This window comes from Rhizopus delemar, genomic scaffold (assembly GCF_000149305.1).
Source record: "Rhizopus delemar RA 99-880 supercont3.17 genomic scaffold, whole genome shotgun sequence".
In the NCBI taxonomy this organism is placed as follows: domain Eukaryota; kingdom Fungi; phylum Mucoromycota; class Mucoromycetes; order Mucorales; family Rhizopodaceae; genus Rhizopus; species Rhizopus delemar.
In genome coordinates, this window is record NW_027137843.1 from 329,741 (window position 1) to 349,298 (window position 19,558).

At 39.5% G+C, this 19,558-nt stretch overlaps 7 protein-coding genes across 7 annotated transcripts; 2 read left to right on the forward strand and 5 right to left on the reverse strand.

The window, feature by feature from the left end:
- Positions 1-3,897: 3,897 nt before the first annotated feature.
- RO3G_15708 (uncharacterized protein) lies at positions 3,898-4,119 on the reverse strand (the record flags this gene model as incomplete). The annotated part of the gene is made up of 2 exons (XM_067670292.1): positions 3,898-3,999; positions 4,054-4,119. The coding sequence occupies 2 exons, from the start codon at positions 4,117-4,119 to the stop codon at positions 3,898-3,900; spliced, it is 168 nt and encodes a 55-aa protein (XP_067526393.1).
- Positions 4,120-5,487: 1,368 nt separating this feature from the next.
- RO3G_15709 (uncharacterized protein) lies at positions 5,488-6,748 on the reverse strand (the record flags this gene model as incomplete). The annotated part of the gene is made up of 2 exons (XM_067670293.1): positions 5,488-5,554; positions 5,733-6,748. 2 exons carry the CDS (start codon positions 6,746-6,748, stop codon positions 5,488-5,490), a joined length of 1,083 nt encoding a protein of 360 aa, XP_067526394.1.
- Positions 6,749-9,486: 2,738 nt separating this feature from the next.
- On the reverse strand, positions 9,487-10,896 carry RO3G_15710 (uncharacterized protein; the record flags this gene model as incomplete). The annotated part of the gene is made up of 1 exon (XM_067670294.1): positions 9,487-10,896. One exon carries the CDS (start codon positions 10,894-10,896, stop codon positions 9,487-9,489), a length of 1,410 nt encoding a protein of 469 aa, XP_067526395.1.
- A 909-nt stretch (positions 10,897-11,805) lies between these two features.
- RO3G_15711 (uncharacterized protein) lies at positions 11,806-14,316 on the reverse strand (the record flags this gene model as incomplete). The annotated part of the gene is made up of 1 exon (XM_067670295.1): positions 11,806-14,316. The coding sequence occupies one exon, from the start codon at positions 14,314-14,316 to the stop codon at positions 11,806-11,808; it is 2,511 nt and encodes an 836-aa protein (XP_067526396.1).
- Positions 14,317-14,966: 650 nt separating this feature from the next.
- RO3G_15712 (uncharacterized protein) lies at positions 14,967-16,397 on the reverse strand (the record flags this gene model as incomplete). The annotated part of the gene is made up of 1 exon (XM_067670296.1): positions 14,967-16,397. The coding sequence occupies one exon, from the start codon at positions 16,395-16,397 to the stop codon at positions 14,967-14,969; it is 1,431 nt and encodes a 476-aa protein (XP_067526397.1).
- A 704-nt stretch (positions 16,398-17,101) lies between these two features.
- Positions 17,102-18,108, forward strand: RO3G_15713 (uncharacterized protein; the record flags this gene model as incomplete). Its single annotated transcript, XM_067670297.1, has 2 exons — positions 17,102-17,997; positions 18,099-18,108. The coding sequence occupies 2 exons, from the start codon at positions 17,102-17,104 to the stop codon at positions 18,106-18,108; spliced, it is 906 nt and encodes a 301-aa protein (XP_067526398.1).
- A 381-nt stretch (positions 18,109-18,489) lies between these two features.
- RO3G_15714 (uncharacterized protein) lies at positions 18,490-19,147 on the forward strand (the record flags this gene model as incomplete). The annotated part of the gene is made up of 2 exons (XM_067670298.1): positions 18,490-19,053; positions 19,130-19,147. The coding sequence occupies 2 exons, from the start codon at positions 18,490-18,492 to the stop codon at positions 19,145-19,147; spliced, it is 582 nt and encodes a 193-aa protein (XP_067526399.1).
- Between the last annotated feature and the right edge of the window lie 411 nt (positions 19,148-19,558).

The following is a 19,558-nucleotide window of genomic DNA, read 5'->3' on the forward strand; positions in this document are numbered from 1 at the left end:
ATGTAACTGTATACGCGAAGTGCACAAATTTATTAAATAGGCTTACGGTTGAGACTGACTTCAATTTTGGTTGCATAATATCTACAAAATTCTTGTAGGCCACTATATAAGACTCGGTTGTAAGCATCTGTAATCCTTGTCGTTAAAGTTGCTCAATTGGATTAAGTTCAAGAGAGTAAGGAGGTAGATACATGCATCCATAGCTGCAGCCTTCAATGTGTCTTTGAATATCTTCATGCTTATGAATGGGAGGGTTATCTATTACCAGATAATGTCAGCGAAATTGTTCATAACGATCCATTACATCTAAAACACTGCTTATAAAGTTGCAGTAATGGCCAGTAACTGTACCGCCATTATTACTATCTTTCGCTTTTGTTCCTCCGGTTGCTTTTCTCTTTTTTGACAAAGCTAGTGCTCGGATGAATTGGAACAATAATGTATGCACCCTTTAAGTCGATCTTGGTCAATAAATCATCCTTTTCTACCATATCCCGTAGAGCCGGCACTCCTTCCATCTTGAAGTGCTGACATTGTATAAATCGATTGATATTTCGACAATCTAAGATAGATCGGACCTTGTTTGGCTCCTTGATTGTGAAAACTTGTGAAAGGGATCGTTTGTCTTGTGTCGGCGAGCGTTCGATTACTTCTGACTTCAAAAATGATTCTACTGCCTTGTTTATTGCTTGTTGATCCGATTCTGACATTTTGTATGTTTTTATCGTCCATGGAATTAGTGTTGAGTTGAATTGGATCTTGTATTCGTCCTGAATAACGGACAAGGACCATGTTTGTGTTGTCATCTTCTTCCAACTTTCGATAAAATGTTGAAGTCTGCTTCCTGGTGGAATCTTATCCTCTGGAATGGAGTAATGGGCTGTTGTAGGTATGTTTTTTGATGTTTTTGTGTTTTTTGCATTTTTTGTTGTTTTTCTGGTTTTTTCTTCATTTCTAATAAATTTGGTAACTGAGTTGATGATTGGCTCAGTTGCTGGGTTGTGGCAGTTGTCGTTCGGAGTGTGGCGAATGACCTCCAGTGGCTTGTGGTCGGTACACACCCCTTCCTCTGCCTCTGCCAAAAAAAGATCCTCCACTGCCATAGAGGTTTCTTCCTCTCATGCCCCCGTTCTTATTGAAGCCTCCAAATTTTGGTTGGTTTGCTTATTTAATAACAATTTCCTCAATTCTTGTTTGTTGAATCTTTTCCGCGATATCTGGTGAGAAGAAATAGTCTTTTCCATCTTCGTCTTCGTCCTCCAGGTACTTGAGGCTTTCTGGCAGTCGTAGTGCTTTTGTGGCAAGATCTTTGCCATCTTTGTCCAATTCTTTGCCCGTGCCAAAACTATAGACTGCGAGGCGTTGAATGTTTTCAAAAATGTATCACACTCCTTCTTCTAACCCACCGTTTTCAATGACGTGGTGGAATTCTTTATATATGTCCGTTGTAGCTCGACCTGCTGTCCGGAGTCGATTTGCTCCCTTGGTAAAGGCCGTAATCGTCTAAGTGGTGCCCACTTGAAATTTCTTGAGTTCAGGAAGGTAGATCTTGTTGACCATTCCTGATTGGATCCATTTTCCTCCCTCGTATTTATTAGTTTCCTTTGCAAATTGCTTGAGTTTTGTCTTGAGCGTATTCTTAAGAGAGTGTTCCAAGTCGTCAAGTATCTCTGTTGGGAGGCTTTGGTCTCCGATTCTCTCATTTTCGAGGGTTTGTTGCTTGAGTCGTCTGCTTGGCTCAAGGTTTTTTTGTATTTGTTCTTGAGTAAGGTCATTGATAGAATTCGTAGTTAGTCCACGGTGCGCGGCTTAGAAAGATATAAAGGAACAATAGGATCAAATTTTTTTTCATTATTATTATTTGAGAATAAAGCGCGGCTGGAAAGCCTATAACCGCATCCGACATCGGGGTGGAGCCAACGGCGTTTGTGTTAGGAACGACACACAATTTCAGTTGTAATGTAATCACAATTGTTTGAATAAATCAATGCTATTTTTGGCATAGTTTCCAATACAAAACAAGCTTGGTTTGCCAGTGTGCCATTTGGACAAATCCCTTTTCTCCAGCCCTTTAATCTTTCTAACAGTTTTTGAGAATCGCTTGGATTTAACTCACTTGATTCTAATAAGACCATATAAAGAAAAGAAAGTAAGGCGACACAAAAAAAAATATGAAATTGAAGAAAATAGGAGGGAAAAAAGTTTATTCCGTGTTACTTGATACAACTCCTTAAAGTAACTTGCCCTCATTATATTCCCCTGTGTTTTATTAAGAAGCTTTTGTAAGGTATTACTATCTTCAAAAACTTAAAGGTTTTAAATCAAGTAGACTTTACAATTGCTTGATTAATGTAGATTATCAGTCGTTCCTTGCTAATCCTTGTTCTGTAAGAAAAAGCATCGTTTATATTGGAGTAAATATATATTTTGTTTAATTGAAAAATTAATTATTGTTTGAGTCAATAACATTCTATGAATGACTAACAACTTCGACATATTTGGCTTTTACAAGGTCCAATATTTTCTCAGTCAAAAAGTAAAATTTCAGTATTATCTTTAGTGTCCAATTTTTAAAATGTTTTACAACTTGGTACTGTTAATAGCAATTGCTAAAGCGACCTATTTTTTTAATTGCTTTAGTGACCTTAGTATAAAGCTAAAGCCTACATGTTAGTATCCAAGCAAACAGGGTTGCAACTTACAGCTTTAATTGGTGTTTTTATTTAATAGTGCATGTTTTGTATAGGCTTTTCTCATTCTTCTGAAGTATGGTTATTTCCCTGTATTACTTGCTATGTATATACTTTTTATAGTCAATCAGTATAAAATAAATCTTTGCAAATTATCTTGTAATTAGTAATGATTTAATTGCAACCCTTTTTAGTCTCAGTATGTTTAATCCAATGTCGCAAACACCAGTGTTACTCTGAGATCTAGTCACATCAAGTTGAATACAAATTACTCCGTTTTTAATAATAAAAAACAACGAATCGTATAGTTAAACTTGTCTATTAAACAGAGCTAAAATTCCTGATCAAGAAGCAAGCTATTTAGATGTACTACTTGGTTTGTTTTTAACATATCTTCTGATGCTCCTTTATTGAAGTACACAACAACTAAATATTTACATCTAAATATTATCATGCTATGTTTCACTTTTGATACAGTCGTTGCTATCAGTTTTATATTTAGTGTTTCATGAAAAGTATAAGCGGTTTTTATATTATTAAATGCATTTTACCTTTAAACGGAAACACTTATCATCTTGTTTCAAGGCCTTATCTTTCCATAGAATGTATTTCATAATATCAATATATATGAGTATAAACAGCCCTGTTATGATATATTAGTGCACATAATATAAATTATAATTTGTAAACGAGCTTGACTAAAAGATGATGATCCAATGGGATAACGTAATATAAAGGAATCATCCACAATTGTTTCCACGCAGCACAATATCTCTAATAATAGCACTACTTTATAAATATTTCTATTAAGCTTGTTAGATTTTATTCTACTGTAATCGTGTTATCATATTTAGTTCCTTTTTCAATTATTTTCAGGATCATTTATTTATGAAAAAAAAAAAAAAAAAATAGAAGCATAATGCGAACAGCATTACATTTAGTAAATTTATGAACACCAAAATTTTTATGTATTTTATAATTTTTTATTTTTTTAAAAGGGTATGCGCGGCAATAACGACCAGCGTTATGCCTACACCGATTAGAACGGTGCGGAGGACAGCAGAAGATGACGGCTTGAGATCGTCAGAGGGAGGCGCTGGGTTTCGGCGCACTCTACTCTTGACGCTATACGAAAAGAAGTTAGGGGTGTGTAATTTATAACAAATGTTTTTACTTACATCTCATATGCATTTGTTATAATAACAAATCATTCCTCTGCTTCCTCCTTCGTCATACCCTTTGCTTTATCAGGGTGATAAAGAAGAGCCAGCTTCTTGTACACCCTTTTGATTTCAGAGGCCGTGGCGTTCTATAAATCAAAGTATTTAGTTTTGTATTTTACGATAACTATTTTTCTACTTACTCTGCTGACCCCCATTGTCTTGTAGGGGTCCAACGCCACGCACCTCGCTCTTTTGGCTTCAGCCATAGGCTTCACCTCAGGAATGGTAACTTGCGTTGCCAAAAGCAACAGGACAACGCAGCCAAAAACCAGGAGAACGAACCTGATAAAAAGCATGAGTTAGACAATAAAGCCAGGATTCTTTCTATTTTTTTTATGACTTACGTTAAGCTTTTGGCCAATTTTTTGAGGCCACATGCCTTTCTACGCGTCTGTTGACGAGAGACGCCTTCACTTCCTAAAATAAATTTTTTTTTTTTGTAAATAAATAGTTTATTTTTATTTATAAAATATAATATAATAGGAGTCACACGTCTGAGAGCGGTGTGAACCAAAAGAAACAGAATGTAAGCGATTGAACATGCTAGTCAAGGTCGAGCCTGCCCCTTTTGAGGGTGGCAAACTGCGACATAGCACGAGTGACCAACTGTTTATCAATAAAAGGAAAGCCGTCAGTAGTAAATCTCCAATGGTCACGCCAGATAACAGAGAGCACGCAGCAGCTGAGAGTCCAGAGATCAGTATTGTCTACAAAAGGAAACCGCTGAAAAGACCAGAGGATTGAGCATACATCATCTTGAGTGAAAGTGAGGTGTGGACTAAAGAAGTTGAAGGCATCTATCCATACTCTCCATTTCCTGGGACAGCGCACGAAGAGGTGTTGTATATCTTCATTATTAGCAGAGCAAAATTTGCATTGTGGAGAGGTCAAACCGTTATCGAATTTTGAGAGAAGTGACTGACTAAAGAGTTTACGATGGAATAGACGATACCATAAAGACCGGCTTTCAGGCGAAACAGGCATTTTCCAAAAAAGTGACCACTTTGAAGTTGGTATTGGTGATATTGCCGATGATGGTAGAGATCGCTGTATTAGAGACAACCGAAATGGTTTAGGTTTGTAGCTGATCCATTGGGGCTGCGAACAAAAGGCATCGATGAACGTTGAATCATCTACTTCCCCCAATGGCTCATTTTGATTCAATATATGAGGCCATATAAGCTGATTGAGCTTGATGATACGATTATGGATATCTCGGCTTAACTTGGAAACCAGACGAGGGGAGGAAGGCTGGTCAGATGATAATAAAGGTCATATACATCCAAAGTAGTGATCATACGTAAAAAATTGAGACACCTTGAGTTTTTTGTGTCGTGATCGAGTGATCCAATAATCAGTAGGAATTATAGCGAATATAGCGGACAGGGGCAAGCGGAGAAGTGTGGCAGGAGTACACTTTGCTTGTTGTGTATCCGCATATCCAAAAGAATCAACCGCCTCATATATGTTTTGCATAAAGTTATTAGCGTGAGCAGCAGGACGTAATCACAAAAGAAGGAAAAAGAGAGCCAGTCTTGTTCCAGTATTTCCTGAATGGAAACGACGTATATGATCTAGCAATATAGGTTGACTACAAGACTGAGGGTGGTTGTCTTCCAGGACTTGACGAATCCAGCGTAACTGTAGGTTGTGTCGTTGAAATTGTGGATCCAAAAGACCTAACCCACCTAACTTTGGATCTAAACACAACTGCGTGTGTTTGATCTTAGGTTTGCAGTTATGCCAGACAAACTGATAAATCACAGAATTGAGCCGTCGAAAGAAGGTAGTCGGTAAATGAACTATCCGCAGAACATACCACAATTTAGAAAGTATTAATGAATTCATGATGGTAACGCGTCCTTTGATAGAAAGTCTACGTTGAGAGTAGATAATACATTGAGATTTCACTGTCTGTAAAAACTGTTGTTCTAGATAACGACGTTGATGAAAAGACTGAATCATGGGAAATCCAAGGTATCGAAGAGGACTAGGTGCCGAATGATCGTGCCAATTGGAAATACCTTGTGTTGCTAGAAAAGCAATCCACTCTGGGTAGGAGCGTCCATCCAAAGAAAATGCTTCAGTCTTGTGAATATTAACCTTAGCTTTGGATACAGACCCATAACGGTCTAAATGGTGGCGTAGAGGACAGTAATCATCCGTAGATTGCAACAGGACACATACATCATCTGCATATGCAAGTATCTTTAAGGGGGAAGGTACGATGTTGGATGTTGTTGTAGCCGAGTTGCTCACAGATTGAAATTGGAAACCTTGAAAGGAAGAGTCTTGAAGGATATGTCGAAGAAACGGCTCCAGCGCAATGTTGAAAAGGAGAGGCGATAATGAATCGCCTTGTCGAAGACCCCGACGCTGATCAACTTTGTTGGTAAAATGTCCGTTAATATTGATTCTCACCGCATTTCCAAAGAAAAGATTCTCAAGAGAATGAACCAAAGATGGAGGAAAACCAAAGGCCAACATTACTTGACGCAAGTACATAGGGTGGACACGATCATAGGCCTTTTCTTGATCTAATAAGAGACCAATCTCAGGCCGTCTTTGAACATGAGCTTGTTCCATGAGTATGTTGAGAATCATGCCATTTTCAGCTATAAAGCGATCACCAAGAAAGCCAGTTTGATAACGATTGATAATTGCGTCCATAACGGATCTCATCCGTTGGTTTATAATGTGCGTGTAGATCTTTGCATCACAGTTGATCAAGGAGATTGGCCGCCAGTTTTTGAGGGTAGAGAGGTCCCCTTTCTTTGGCAGTAATCTTACACGTAAATCTTGCCATGATGGAAAGGAACCAGCAGTTAAAGCCATGTTGTATACCTTGATAATAAGATCCTTTAACGGTGAGAACTGATAAATGAGATGCATGAAGACATAACCTAAACCATCCGAACCAGGACTACTTTGCCTCCTAATTACTTTCTTTGACTGTTCAATTATCTCTTCAATCGTAATTGGTGAGATGAGATAGCGTCAATCATCTTCATTTAATTGTGGTAGATCTGCTATATCTTGCAGATAGCAATCAATGTCATGCTCATCCACAGGATCCACTGAGTAAAGTTCTTGGTAGAATGCTTGACTAACCTCCATGAGTTGTGTACGAGAGGAAACAGTCAATCCCGATGTAGGGTCTTGCAAAAAATTTATGCTCTGTTCTACAGTTCGTACCTGGTGTATCCGCTTGAGATAACCGGCGGATTTCTCTCCATGTTCTCTCCAACGTAATCTCGCCTTTAATGCTGCAATATCTACCAACTCTTGTTGAAGAGATTCAATTTGTTGGTCCATAACAGGAAGATAATGTAAACGTATAGCTGTGGTTGGCCGACTGCGGAGGAAAGCATTGCGCTTGCGTTGCAAGGCCTTAATTGACTTCTTGCGCCAGTTGGTGTAGTCAATTGCATAGCGTTGAGTAAATTGCCGTATTTCAGATTTGACGTAGTCCCATTGTTCTTGTGCAGTCATCGGAGTAGGCAAAGAAGGTACGATATCCGTGAGTCGTTGTTTTAGCTGTATGCGGTACTCCTTCTGTTGAGCCAAAACGGGGTTGGCACACCAGAGACCAAAACCAGTGGGAGTTTGACCTAGGTTAAGCGAAAGAGAGAGTAATTGATGATCAGTCCATGAAGAGTGTAGCCAATGTATATCTGTAGCTCTAAGCATTGGGCGCATCTGATTAACGTGCCACCAAGCTTAAACCTGAAAATTTTTTGACAATTCTCAAAAGCTATAAACTTTTCCTCAAATAATCCAACAATAAAACAAAGCCATAACAATTATTATATAAACCTTTCTGAACATTTCTTATGGATTAGATTGTTATTTTTATTAATAATATTTTTTTTTATATCATTTGAAAACATGCGGTATTTCAAAATTTTAGCTGGCAGTCCTTAAGGAAGACATATTTTTGAAACAAATTTTTTTAATACCGTATGGTACAGGACAGAGAAAAATGCAATCACATATTACGTAATCAATATGAAAGAGCCCCTACTATAACATAGGTGCCCTTCTCCCTTATTCATACTCTAAAACTATGCCTACACTTAACGCTAGAAAACGATCTTATCTTAAAAAACATAGAAATGAGACGAACCAATTTGTCCCTCATTTAAGAGATCAAGACTGGGATATGAGCGATTCTGAGCTTATAGAATGAAAGCAGACTTTTGATTTTTAAAATCAGGGCAGTTCTCTAAAAAATAGAGAGCACAGCAAATTGGATTAACTCGATCTGGAGCCCCACAATACAACTTCCATTTCTTGCCTTCCAGATTATGTCCAATCCATAGACTTCTTTCCTCCAAAATTTTTCCTATTTCCTTGAAATAACGTGCTTTTGTTATTTTCAAGTTGCCCTTCTTATCCCTTATCTTGGAGGAGGTGATCATACACTCTGGCTACGTTTTTGAGTTGTATCCTAAATACCATTGCGAATGCAATTGGATCGAAATGTACTGGGGTGCAGCAAAAAGAGAAGCTCGCTTGAAATGTGATTACTCCTTTAAGTCTCTTGAGGAAAATATCGATTCCTTTTTGGATAAAGCCGGCGATCTAGCACATATACGTAGGTATTTTAGGAGATCAATGGACTTTATTGAAGCTTATAGTCGATGTACTGATGGCAGAGAAGTTGTTCAAGAGGTGAAAAAGTTCGTCGAGAAAAAGTATTTGTCTCACAGAAAAGTCAGAGTGCCTTCAGATTTGGTATAGTCAACAATAAATATCATAAAAATTAGGCTTTTTTTAAGAAAAAAACGTCATGAAGTCCCTCTAATTTCAGGAAATGAGCAATGTCTACACTAAATGTCATGAGATGTCTAAAAAAAATACACCTCAACATGTCCACGATGTCAAAAAAAAAAAAATTGAAACAAAATTAAAATTTTTCAGGTTTAAGCTTGGTGGCACGTTACTAATGAAAATGTAATCGACTGTAGAGTAGATCTCATCATTACGACGGAAAGTTGGTATATTACTATTGTCTCCACTATGCATCACGTTATAAAAGGATTCTTCTAGATATGATACCCATTTTAGAGATGTTTGAGTTGACAGGTTAGGACGATGATAAGAATAATTGAAGTCGCCAAGGATAATGATCCGATTTGGGTCAATATCAGATACAGAGGTGAGAGCTTCTAACACAGAATCAAAAAACTCTCTTCTGTCCTTACCTGTAGAAGCTGGAGCATAAACCACTAATACATGAAAAGGAGTATAAAAGTTCTGTGGATGACTAATTTTGGAAAGAATAATGTGTGGGTTTGACGGAATGAGGTTATCCGACAGTTGATATTTGGAAGAAAAGGAAAGCAAGCCACAATGGCGAGTCCATAGAGATTGAGATGCTTGAAATTGTACATTGATGAAGTTTACATGGTCTGTGTTAGTGTGTGTTTCTTGAAAGGCCATTATATTGAAGTTTAAAGAGCGTAAGTAACGTATGAAGTTGGATTGTTTTTGGGTATCATGGGTCTTCACCAAACTGTTACAGTTCAATGAAGAAATGTTGAATAATAGTTCTTTCGATCTATTATTCATTATTGCTTAGATTGAGTTAGAGCACCATCAATGTTGAATACTGTGGTGCCGTGCTGCTGATCACTGGGGATGCATGCTGGTATTGGTGATCCCAGATTATCTAAAGAGTCATGGCGAAAGTTATATCCTGCTGGGGCGCCATTATGGTGGCTATCCATGGCAGCCTGATGTTGAGACTGAGGAATGTTTTTGGTGGCTTGATCCACTATAACTATGTCTGTAGCAACATGTGGATTGTCGATATTTCTAGCATTAATTTCCATTGGAATATCATCTTGTGATTCAGCGGTTGTTGTGAAGATAGCTTTCAGGACTTCTTGAGTGGATACCAAGATAGAGTCCTCCTCAGTTGTTAGCAAAGTAGAGGAATGAATTCTTGGGTCATCACCAGATTCGTTCCGAATAGAACGTTTACGTTTCATAGTATTCGAAGTGAGAGGCTGGGAGGGAGTGCTAGGCATAGTTATGCCACTAGAAGCTTGGCTCGACTGAACCTCAACTTGATCTACTCTGTCTTGTGGAGCAGTAGGAGTTTTTCTGGCCTTTTTAAATGGCTTATTCTTGCTTTTTGCGCATTCAGCAGCAATATGGCCACTAGCGCGACAGGTCCAACAAACACGGGATGAACGTTTCTTTGGACAATCAGAGACAGCATGTCCTTCAGCATGACAGTAGCGACAATAGGTGGGCATGTCACTCCACACAGCATAAAAGCCTTCATCGTCTGACTGATACCAAGGAAGATGGTGAGAAAGGGGAGAAAATCTGTTATCATTTTTTGGGACGCTTAGTATAGCATAGCCCGTACCCATATAGGTACCAGTATGGGATTCTCGTAGGATCCCTAAATCAAGAACGGAGCCATAAGGTTCCAAACTCATTTTCAATTGTTCCTTAAGAATGTCCTCTTTAAGAAAAGGAAGGTTCGATAGTCGAAGTCGAACTAAAGGTACAGCTGGATCTAAGGCTCGACAAGGTAAAAGCCTAACTGCATCATTTTCAAAAGTAATGCCGTCTTTAAGAATGTGATCAACGGCAGGATCTGAGGGATCAAAGTTGATTTCAGCAATCTTTCGACTGCCTTCTTTAGTGGTTGCGACTGCGATTCGTGATGGAAATTGTTTCGCAATCAGGGCCATGAGCTGCACGAGCGATTCAGATCTATCGGTCATGTCCAGGAGGACACTACCTGGAGAACGTCCTGCTCTCCACACTTTAGAGTGAATAACTTTGTCTTGTTGACTGTTGTGAATGTCGTATTCGAAAGTAGCATTCATAAGTGATGTTCGCTTCCTAGCCACTACTTGGGACCAGGGCATATTTTTCAATTTGATAGGAGGCGCTGGTGCCTGTGGTCGCTGCGTGACTGCGTTGACCGACTGGTGAGATATTTTGTCGGAAAGAACCATGGCTGAAATATATTTTTTTTTTGTAGGGGCTCTAGGCCAAATTTATTAATAAATAGATATAATATTTAAAGTCACGTGGTAGACAGCGGTGAACTTTTATACATCAAGGAAAACGTGTAAATTAAATAATGGAGGCGGGAATTACATTGCAGAGAGCACTGTATCAGATCGCAAGGAAGTGATAAGTACCGTAATTTGTTGATATATAATCATTGAGTCAAAAGGAGTGTTATCAAAAATAAAACGCCAATGTGCCTTCCAGATACCAAGAAAAGCACAACCGATTATACTATCATTTTGAATGAGTCGTAATTTTTGACGAGGAAAGATCAAATTATACAGAGCGTTAGCTATATCTAACAGTGGCACGTCATGGACACCAAAAAATTGTTTCCAGAGTAGCCGCCAAATGATCAATTTGCTCGGACAACGAAAGAGGAAGTGGTCTGAGTTTTCAGGTGTAGAAGGGTCTCCACACAAACGACAATGTGAGTCACAGATGTTGGGCACTAAGGCTTGCACTTGTTCAGCATTGGGAAATTTCCTATGAAGTAGTCGGTACCATGGAGTTCTGATAGCCAACGGAATATCCATGTTCCAAAACCGTTTCCAAAAAGAGGAGGATCTTGTGTGGCCTAAAGTGCCAGCAAGGGACTGTTTAATTTTCTCGAGATGTGCTTGTCTAAAGGACTTTGGTGTAATTATAGACTTGTTTGGATCAATTAGCGGGGCCACCAAAGCACTGCAAAAAGCGTTAAAGGTACGATATCCAGTATTTATAGAATCAGAATCCGAAGAACGTGGAAGACATAACCGCGCAAAAAAAGGTAGTAATGTTACTTCGCCAGACTGTATCCACCGTAAAAGTTTCAAGATACGGTATTTTCCAATGATAAGTGAAGAATGTCCTTAGCTGGATGACAATGGAATAAGACATTGAAGCACGGGATCGAAGAAAAAGGCATTTTTAACAAGAACTGTGTCAAAGGAGTGCTGAACTGAAGGCTTGATCTGAGCAGACCACGATACTGTAGCCGACAAAGGCAGTGAAAGACAAAAGTCAGATGTCAATTGAGGAGGTTGATCCAAAGGAACATTCAAATTCTTTGAGACCGTAGCTCTATCAAAAAGACTATCGAAGGCACGATAAAGGATGGAACAGAGTCCAGGTCGATATTCATGCAACAGACCACGCCGTAGAGCCGGGAAGATGAAAGGCAATCGTCGATCTAAGAGCGGTAAAGTAGCCATACTTTCCATGTGAGCACCAATCCATCGTACAGTCAGGGAAGTGGGATTGCTTTCATGAATTAGTGGAGTTAGCCACCGAAACTGTAAGGCCAACTGTTGGATAGCCGGATTCAAAACACCTAAACCACCTTGTTTGAGGGGGAGTTGAAGTACATCAAAAGAAACAGGTGGAAAGACTCTAAACATAAGAAATTCACGGCAGATGGATCCAATAGTACCAAGCAGACGTTGCGGAAACCATGAAACACGTAGTGCATGCCATAGTGTAGACAAAATCAAAACGTTGAGCACAGTCGCACGCCCTCGAACCGAAAGTAGGCGTTGTTTGTGAATATCACAAGCATTCTTAATTTTAGTAATCAAGCGATCTTGAAATACTTTTTTCTGTGCAGAAGAAGTAGCCAACGGATAACCGAGATATATAAGCGGCTCTGAATCATTGCGGTCGTGCCATTTTGTAATCCCATGTTCTTGAAGAGCCGGTAACCAGTGTGGATGCGGTCGACCAGAAACAGAAAAGGCCACAGTTTTGTCATAGTTCATTTTCGCGTTAGAAGCTTGATTATAACACTGTATCAGTTGTTGTACCTCGGCTAAATCTTCTGCATTTTTAAGATAAATTAAAAGATCATCAGCATATGCCAACACTTTAAGAGACTGCAAGGAGGAAGGGCCAAAAACAGGAGAGGCAGAAGAATGCGGCGATAGGCTTGGAGGAGAAAATCCTTGTATGCGATTAGAATAAATGATCGATTTAATCAAAGGCTCCAAAACCAAGTTAAATAACAAAGGGCTAATGGGGTCACCCTGACGTAAACCTCGTCCAAGAGAAATGGGACGAGTCAGATAGCCATTCACATTAACCCGCATGGAAGTACCATAGAAGAGACCTAAGATAGAGTCCACAAAAACTGCGGGAAATTGAAAGCGATGCAAGACAGCCCGAAGATAGGTGGGATGAACCCGATCATAAGCCTTCTCTTGATCACACAATAAACCCACTTCATCTGATTGGCGTACAGAGGCTTGTTCACAGGCGATCTGAGCTAAGAGACCGTTATCAGCAATAAAGCGTTCTTTCATAAAACCACTTTGATGAGGTGTAATCAAAGGGGAAATAACAGACACTAGACGTGCATTGAGCATGCGTGTGTAAATTTTTGCGTCGCAGTTGATCAGTGTAATGGGTCGCCAATTCTTTAGAGAAGTGAGGTCACCTTTTTTTGGCAATAAGCAAACACTAGTCTCTAACCAGGAAGAAGGAAACAGATTCTTAGAAAGAGCATCGTTGTAGACGTTCAATACTAGATCTGAGTATTTCTTGTGGTGAAAGATTAGATTCAAGAAAACGTACGATAAACCATCCGGACCAGGACTGCTGGATTTTGGAGCTCGGGAGCTGTGAGCGGATATTTCTTGCAGATCAAATGGTAACGTCAAAAAATCGGTATCTGCCTCGTCGAGCCGGCAGTCAGAGGGGATATGGGACATCATCCTATCCAATGAGTTGGAGCAGATAGGTTCAGTCGAGAAGAGATTGGCATAGAAATCATGTACAACATCCAAAAGTTGTTCACGGTTGGAACAATGGTTCCCAGTCCTTGGATTCCAAAGCATGGGTATAGAACGTTGAGCCTGTCGAGCGGTAGCAGATTTCTTCAGATACCCTGCATCAGTCTCCCCATGTTCTCTCCATGTTCGTTCAGCTTTCAGAATAGCAATCTTCGTGGTTTCCTCCTGAAGGACCTGAATTTGCTGTTCGACTCTAGGCAGATGGGTCGTCAGAAAAGAGGTTGGTAGAGAACTCTGTAATAACCGTTGCCGTTTGCGCTGGAGGGCAGCCAATTGTTGTTTTCTCCAGTCCACATGTTTACGACCGTAACCACGAATAAACTGTTTTACCCTTAGCTTAACCATGTCCCATAATATCTGTGGTGAGGAGCAGGAGAGATGAATTTCTTGATCATATAGCTTTGTCAACATCTGAGCGAGCTTATTTCTAAAGTTCCGATGAGTTACATATGTCGGGTTTGCACGCCAAAGGCCAGGACCAGAAGGCGTTGGCAAATCCGGTTTGAAGACAAGCGTAAGAAGGGCATGATCGGTCCAATGAGGATTGAGAAATTCGACATCGGCATCAACATAATTGATTGCTAAATCAAGCGACATATAAATATAGTCAATGGTTGAATGTGACAGTTCTCCGCGACGAAAGGTTGGCGTAACTAACGACCGAAGGTCAGACATAACGTTGCGAAAATGACATTGTAGGAAATGCACCCACTGTTGTGGAGGACGAGAATTCCGCGTTGAAGAGGCAGTTGAGATTGAGTAATTAAAATCGCCAGCAATTATGAGGCGATCAACGCACGATATAGTGTCAAGAGGAGACAATTGTCGAAAATTTAAAATAGATTCAAAAAACTCTGCACGTGCTTTGGAAGACGATGCAGGAGCATACACTACGAGAATATGGAAAGGTTCCATATGACCATCAATATGGTCTACTTGAGCGAGAATACATCGAGAATCCTCAGGGAGAGGAATTCTAGAGATAGTGAACTGAGGATCAAAACATAAAAGTCCACAATATTTAGTCCACAAAGATTGTTGACAACAAAACTGTTGATGTAAGATGTTTTGATGTGGAAGAGATGCACCACAGTTATCAATCTCTTGAAGAGCGACAAATGATGGTGACCTTGAGCGAATGTACCGGATTAGATGATGTCGTGATGATGGGTTACTGACTTTGAAAAAACTATTGCCATTCAGAGACAGTAACGATAAAGCCTTGCGATTCTGATTATTATTCATAATTACAAATCAAGTCGATCGGGAGGCCGCGTAGCGCGAGTACTCCTTCGTGGTCCTGTAGTTGAAGAATCTTTTGTCGTTTTCTTTGTTTCAGAGGTTGAGACAACGGGTGGATCAATGTTAGAAGAACCTGTATCTGTTTCGGGAGATGAAAAAGGTTCAGATGTAGTTGCCCATTGAGATTGGATTGAGCCTTCATTGTTGGATTGTTCGGATATATCAGACATTGAAACATCATCCGCATATTGAATGTGTTCACGAGTCTTACTGGGGACTGACAAGATATCTTCAACTGTGTCCTCATTTGGGATAGGAGCTGTAGTTGGAGAATCCACACGACTTTCTTGAGGTTGATCCTGGATAGAGGATCGTATCGTCGATCCGTTCTGGTTATCAAGTAACTCAACTGTCTTAACAGCATCAACCATCGTATTTTTCGGAGAAGGCATGGTGGTTTTTGACTTATGGGAACCTCGAAGCCGTTTAGCTGGTGAAATCTTATCAGGACATTGAACCCTAATGTGACCGGGCTTATAACAATAATAACAGACTCTCTTGTTACTGGGAGCCTGTTGACACTCAGAGGCGCTATGCCCAAGTTCGTGGCAATACTTACAGTATGTGGGCATTTCCTTCCAGTACGCATGGATATACACGGAACAGTCATCTGTTTCTGGGTTATGCGGATCAACCCAAGGCATTATGTGAGCCAGATCCAGAAAGGGGTCTGGCTGAGATGAGTCAGAGGTACAATCAAGTACTGCGTACCCAGAACCAAGGAACGCACCAGTGTCGGAATCAGTTACAATACCTACATCCCGAACATACCCATAACTAGACAGAGTATGTTTCAAGCCTTCCAGGAGTTGTTGGGGACGTAACCAAGGGAGACGTTGTAGGGTCAGACGCCGGATAGTAGATCCAGGTCTACAAGCCACGACGGGACGTATAATAATTTGTCCATTATCAAAATGAAAACCATTCTCACAAGCCTTTGACCGGAAGTGGTCATTATCGAAGTTGATTTCTAAATAACGGTTGTAACCTGATTTATGAACTATCAAACCAACATAGTCATGAAATTGTCCAAAAGCCAACTTATAAATCGTTCTGTCCGATTCTTTGCGAGAAGTAATGTCGAAGAAAAGACTTCCAGGTGTTTGTGAGACACCCCAGTATACAGTGTCGATGATAACGGGAGAATTCTGTTTAGAGATGCTAAGATATGGACTAGATGACTGAACTGAGGATGTCATCATAGGTTTAGTGTGAATCAGACTTTCACGAGTTTTAGCCGGTCTTTGGTGTATCTTAGAATATAACACTTTCGTTGAACGACGAGAGACGACAGGTAAACTCTCTGGTTGTTGAGCATTGTTAGGAATGTTGTCACCTTCTTCAGGTGGCTTAGCGTTGGTAGGCGAAAGAACCATGCATGGCTGAAATATAAAAACAGTTTTATCAGTAAATTTTGTGGTACTGTGTTTATATTTTACCTTTTGTTTTCAACAGAGAAAACAAAAACCGCAAAGTAATCGGCAAAAGCAAGAGCACGATTAAAAAAATGTTGAACAAATAACAAGCGAAATAAGACATGATAAAAGATAATAAAGAAAAAAGAAAATTGGATTGGAAAAAAAATAGCAGTTATATAAGATTTGTCTGTAGATTTTTAGTTGGTCAAAGATGGATCAGTTACCTAAAGTGTAACATAAACAGATATGCAGCTTTCATTACCAGCGATTGTTATCCAATATTTTTAGGAAAGATATACTGTAAAGCCCTTAGCGAGCAAAAAAAGCTCAAAATATTGACCTATCTTTGAAAAGAAATGGTGTACAGTATTTCTAAAAATTAATGTCGCATCCAAATGTCGTTTTCTGTACAGTGCTTCCAACAATCAATGTCGCACACGGTCAAAAATGATGTCACAAGCCAATGAAAATTGATGTCGTTAATTATTTAACATCAATTTCGCACTTTCCGGAAACCATGTCGTATTTTTAGAAACCATGTCGTGCATTTGAAAATGAAGTCGTGTTACGATGATTTCTTGACACACCCGAAAAATATAAAAGTAGGCCATTTCATCTCCTGGGTCTGTTTTTTTCGTTTCTTCAATTGTTTAAAGTTTAACATGAGTGCAATATTTTTATTTGAAGATGGACATGGAAATGTCGTTGATGAGAATGGAGGCCCTGAACCCATGGAATATATCGTTGATCAGAATGAATTTATTGTAGAGTCGATTGCGACTCATAGTGAGTACTTGAAAAATATGCCCTCTTGTGAATCTTCATCGGTTTGTCCAATGTTGATAGAAAAGCCAAAAGATGAAGACATCCGTATGAAAGAAGCAGACACAAAACGTGATTATGTGCGGTACACCGTTCAGGATAAGGCTCGATTTTTCGACCTGAAGATTGAAAAGTGTATGAGCGCATCAGCTGCAGCGAAGCAGTTGGGTATTCACATTCGAACTGCGCAGAGATGGGTTAAGCAGTACAATATGCGTCCTGATAGTATTTTCGAGGTTTGTAAGCAGGTTGGTCGTAAATGTATCTTGAGCGAAGAGCATAAAACTGCTGTTATCGACTTCATTGATGCTAATCCTTCTGCTGCTGTTGTTGAAGTGACTGAACATTTGTTGAATCGGTTCAATGATCTTAAAGTTTCACGTAGCACTGTTTATAATTTCATGAGAAGTGAGTGCAATCTTTCTTTGAAGAAAGCTGACTTCCATTCTATCGAAAGAAACAGCCCAGCAAAGATTGAAGAGAGACATGATTGGGTTCGTAAATGGGAAAATACTGATATGAATTTTTTGACGAATTGCGTGTTTCTTGACGAGTCAGCTTTTGATATCAATATGAAACGCTCAAGAGCTTGGTCCAAAAAAGGTACGCGTGCCATTGTTACTCGGCCTACTACGAGAGCAAACACAACATCGATACTGGGTGCTATCTCAGCTGCAGGTTTGATCACAGTTGGCGTAAAAAAACCAAGACCTGCAAAGAAGAGAAAGACGGAAGGGTATGTAAGCTCAGGGACTGTGACTGGCCACTACATAAGTTTCTTAAAAATGACTCTCGATGAAATGGACAAACATCCTCATATGAAGGGTCATTATATAGTCATGGATAATGCACCCATTCACACGCATGAAAACATAAGGAAATGCATTGAGTATCAAGGATATAAATGTGTATATCTTCCTACATACTCTCCGGAGCTTAACCCAATAGAACAGTTTTGGGCAATAGCAAAAAAGTAAGATTAAGCGCCATAGGTTTTTGCAGGAAGACACTTTATCAAAGAGAATTGCAGAAGCGTGCAATAATGTAGAAAAAGGTCACTTCAAAGGTTTCGTTTCGCATTCTTACAAGTATTGGGATAAATGTCGAAACAGGGAACCAATGTAATGGCCACTGACCGCAAACATTTTTCACGCAGCATGAAAAAAAAAAAAAAAAAAAAAAAAAAAAAAAAAGCCTCGAGCACCCCAGTGAGCTTCAAGAAGACTCCATGAAGACAAAAGGTGGTGATGTGAAGACAAAAGGTGGTGATGTGAAGACAAAAGGTGGTGATGTGAAGACAAAAGGTGGTGATCTGAAGACAAAAGGTGGTGATCTGAAGACAAAAGGTGGTGATCTGAAGGCAAAAGGTGGTGATCTGAAGACAAAAGGTGGTGATGTGAAGGCAAAAGGTGGTGATGTGAAGACAAAAGGTGGTGATCTGAAGGCAAAAGGTGGTGATGTGAAGGCAAAAGGTGGTGATGTGAAGACAAAAGGTGGTGATGTGAAGACAAAAGGTGGTGATGTGAAGACAAAAGGTGGTGATCTGAAGGCAAAAGGTGGTGATCTGAAGACAAAAGGTGGTGATGTGAAGGCAAAAGGTGGTGATGTGAAGACAAAAGGTGGTGATGTGAAGACAAAAGGTGGTGATGTGAAGACAAAAGGTGGTGATGTGAAGACAAAAGGTGGTGATGTGAAGACAAAAGGTGGTGATCTGAAGGCAAAAGGTGGTGATGTGAAGACAAAAGGTGGTGATGTGAAGACAAAGTGCGGCAACGATAGGGCACAATTGCATGTAAAAAGGAAATTGCTTATGCCAAGTTTTAAGTCTGCCTTTGGTAATTTTTTCTCTTTGAATTTTCTGTAAATAGATGAAATGTGGTGCATAACATAAGAATGAAAGCAAATATAGTGTTGGTGAATAAGAGCAGAACGATTTACGGATTTCTTTTTTATTTTTTCATAAGGGAGAAAATACGCTGCGAGTTGCAGGAACAATAGAAAAATTGGTATCATTAATTAATCATTGGAGTAAGGTGGATGGGTGAGATGAAATAAGGAAGTTCATATAAACGAACGCTTGACACAACCAGGCCGACAATCAAATTTGTTGATAAGATTTCCACGAAGAACGTTGTGTCGTGATATTGATTCGAATTTGTGTCCATGGTATACAACCAGTTCCTTGATTGATTTAAGTTCTCTATGGATATAATAAAAAATGTTAACGCTGATCATACAAGAAACCCATGATTTATAGGCAATTGTTTTCATACTTGACAAATTTTCGTATATCCATG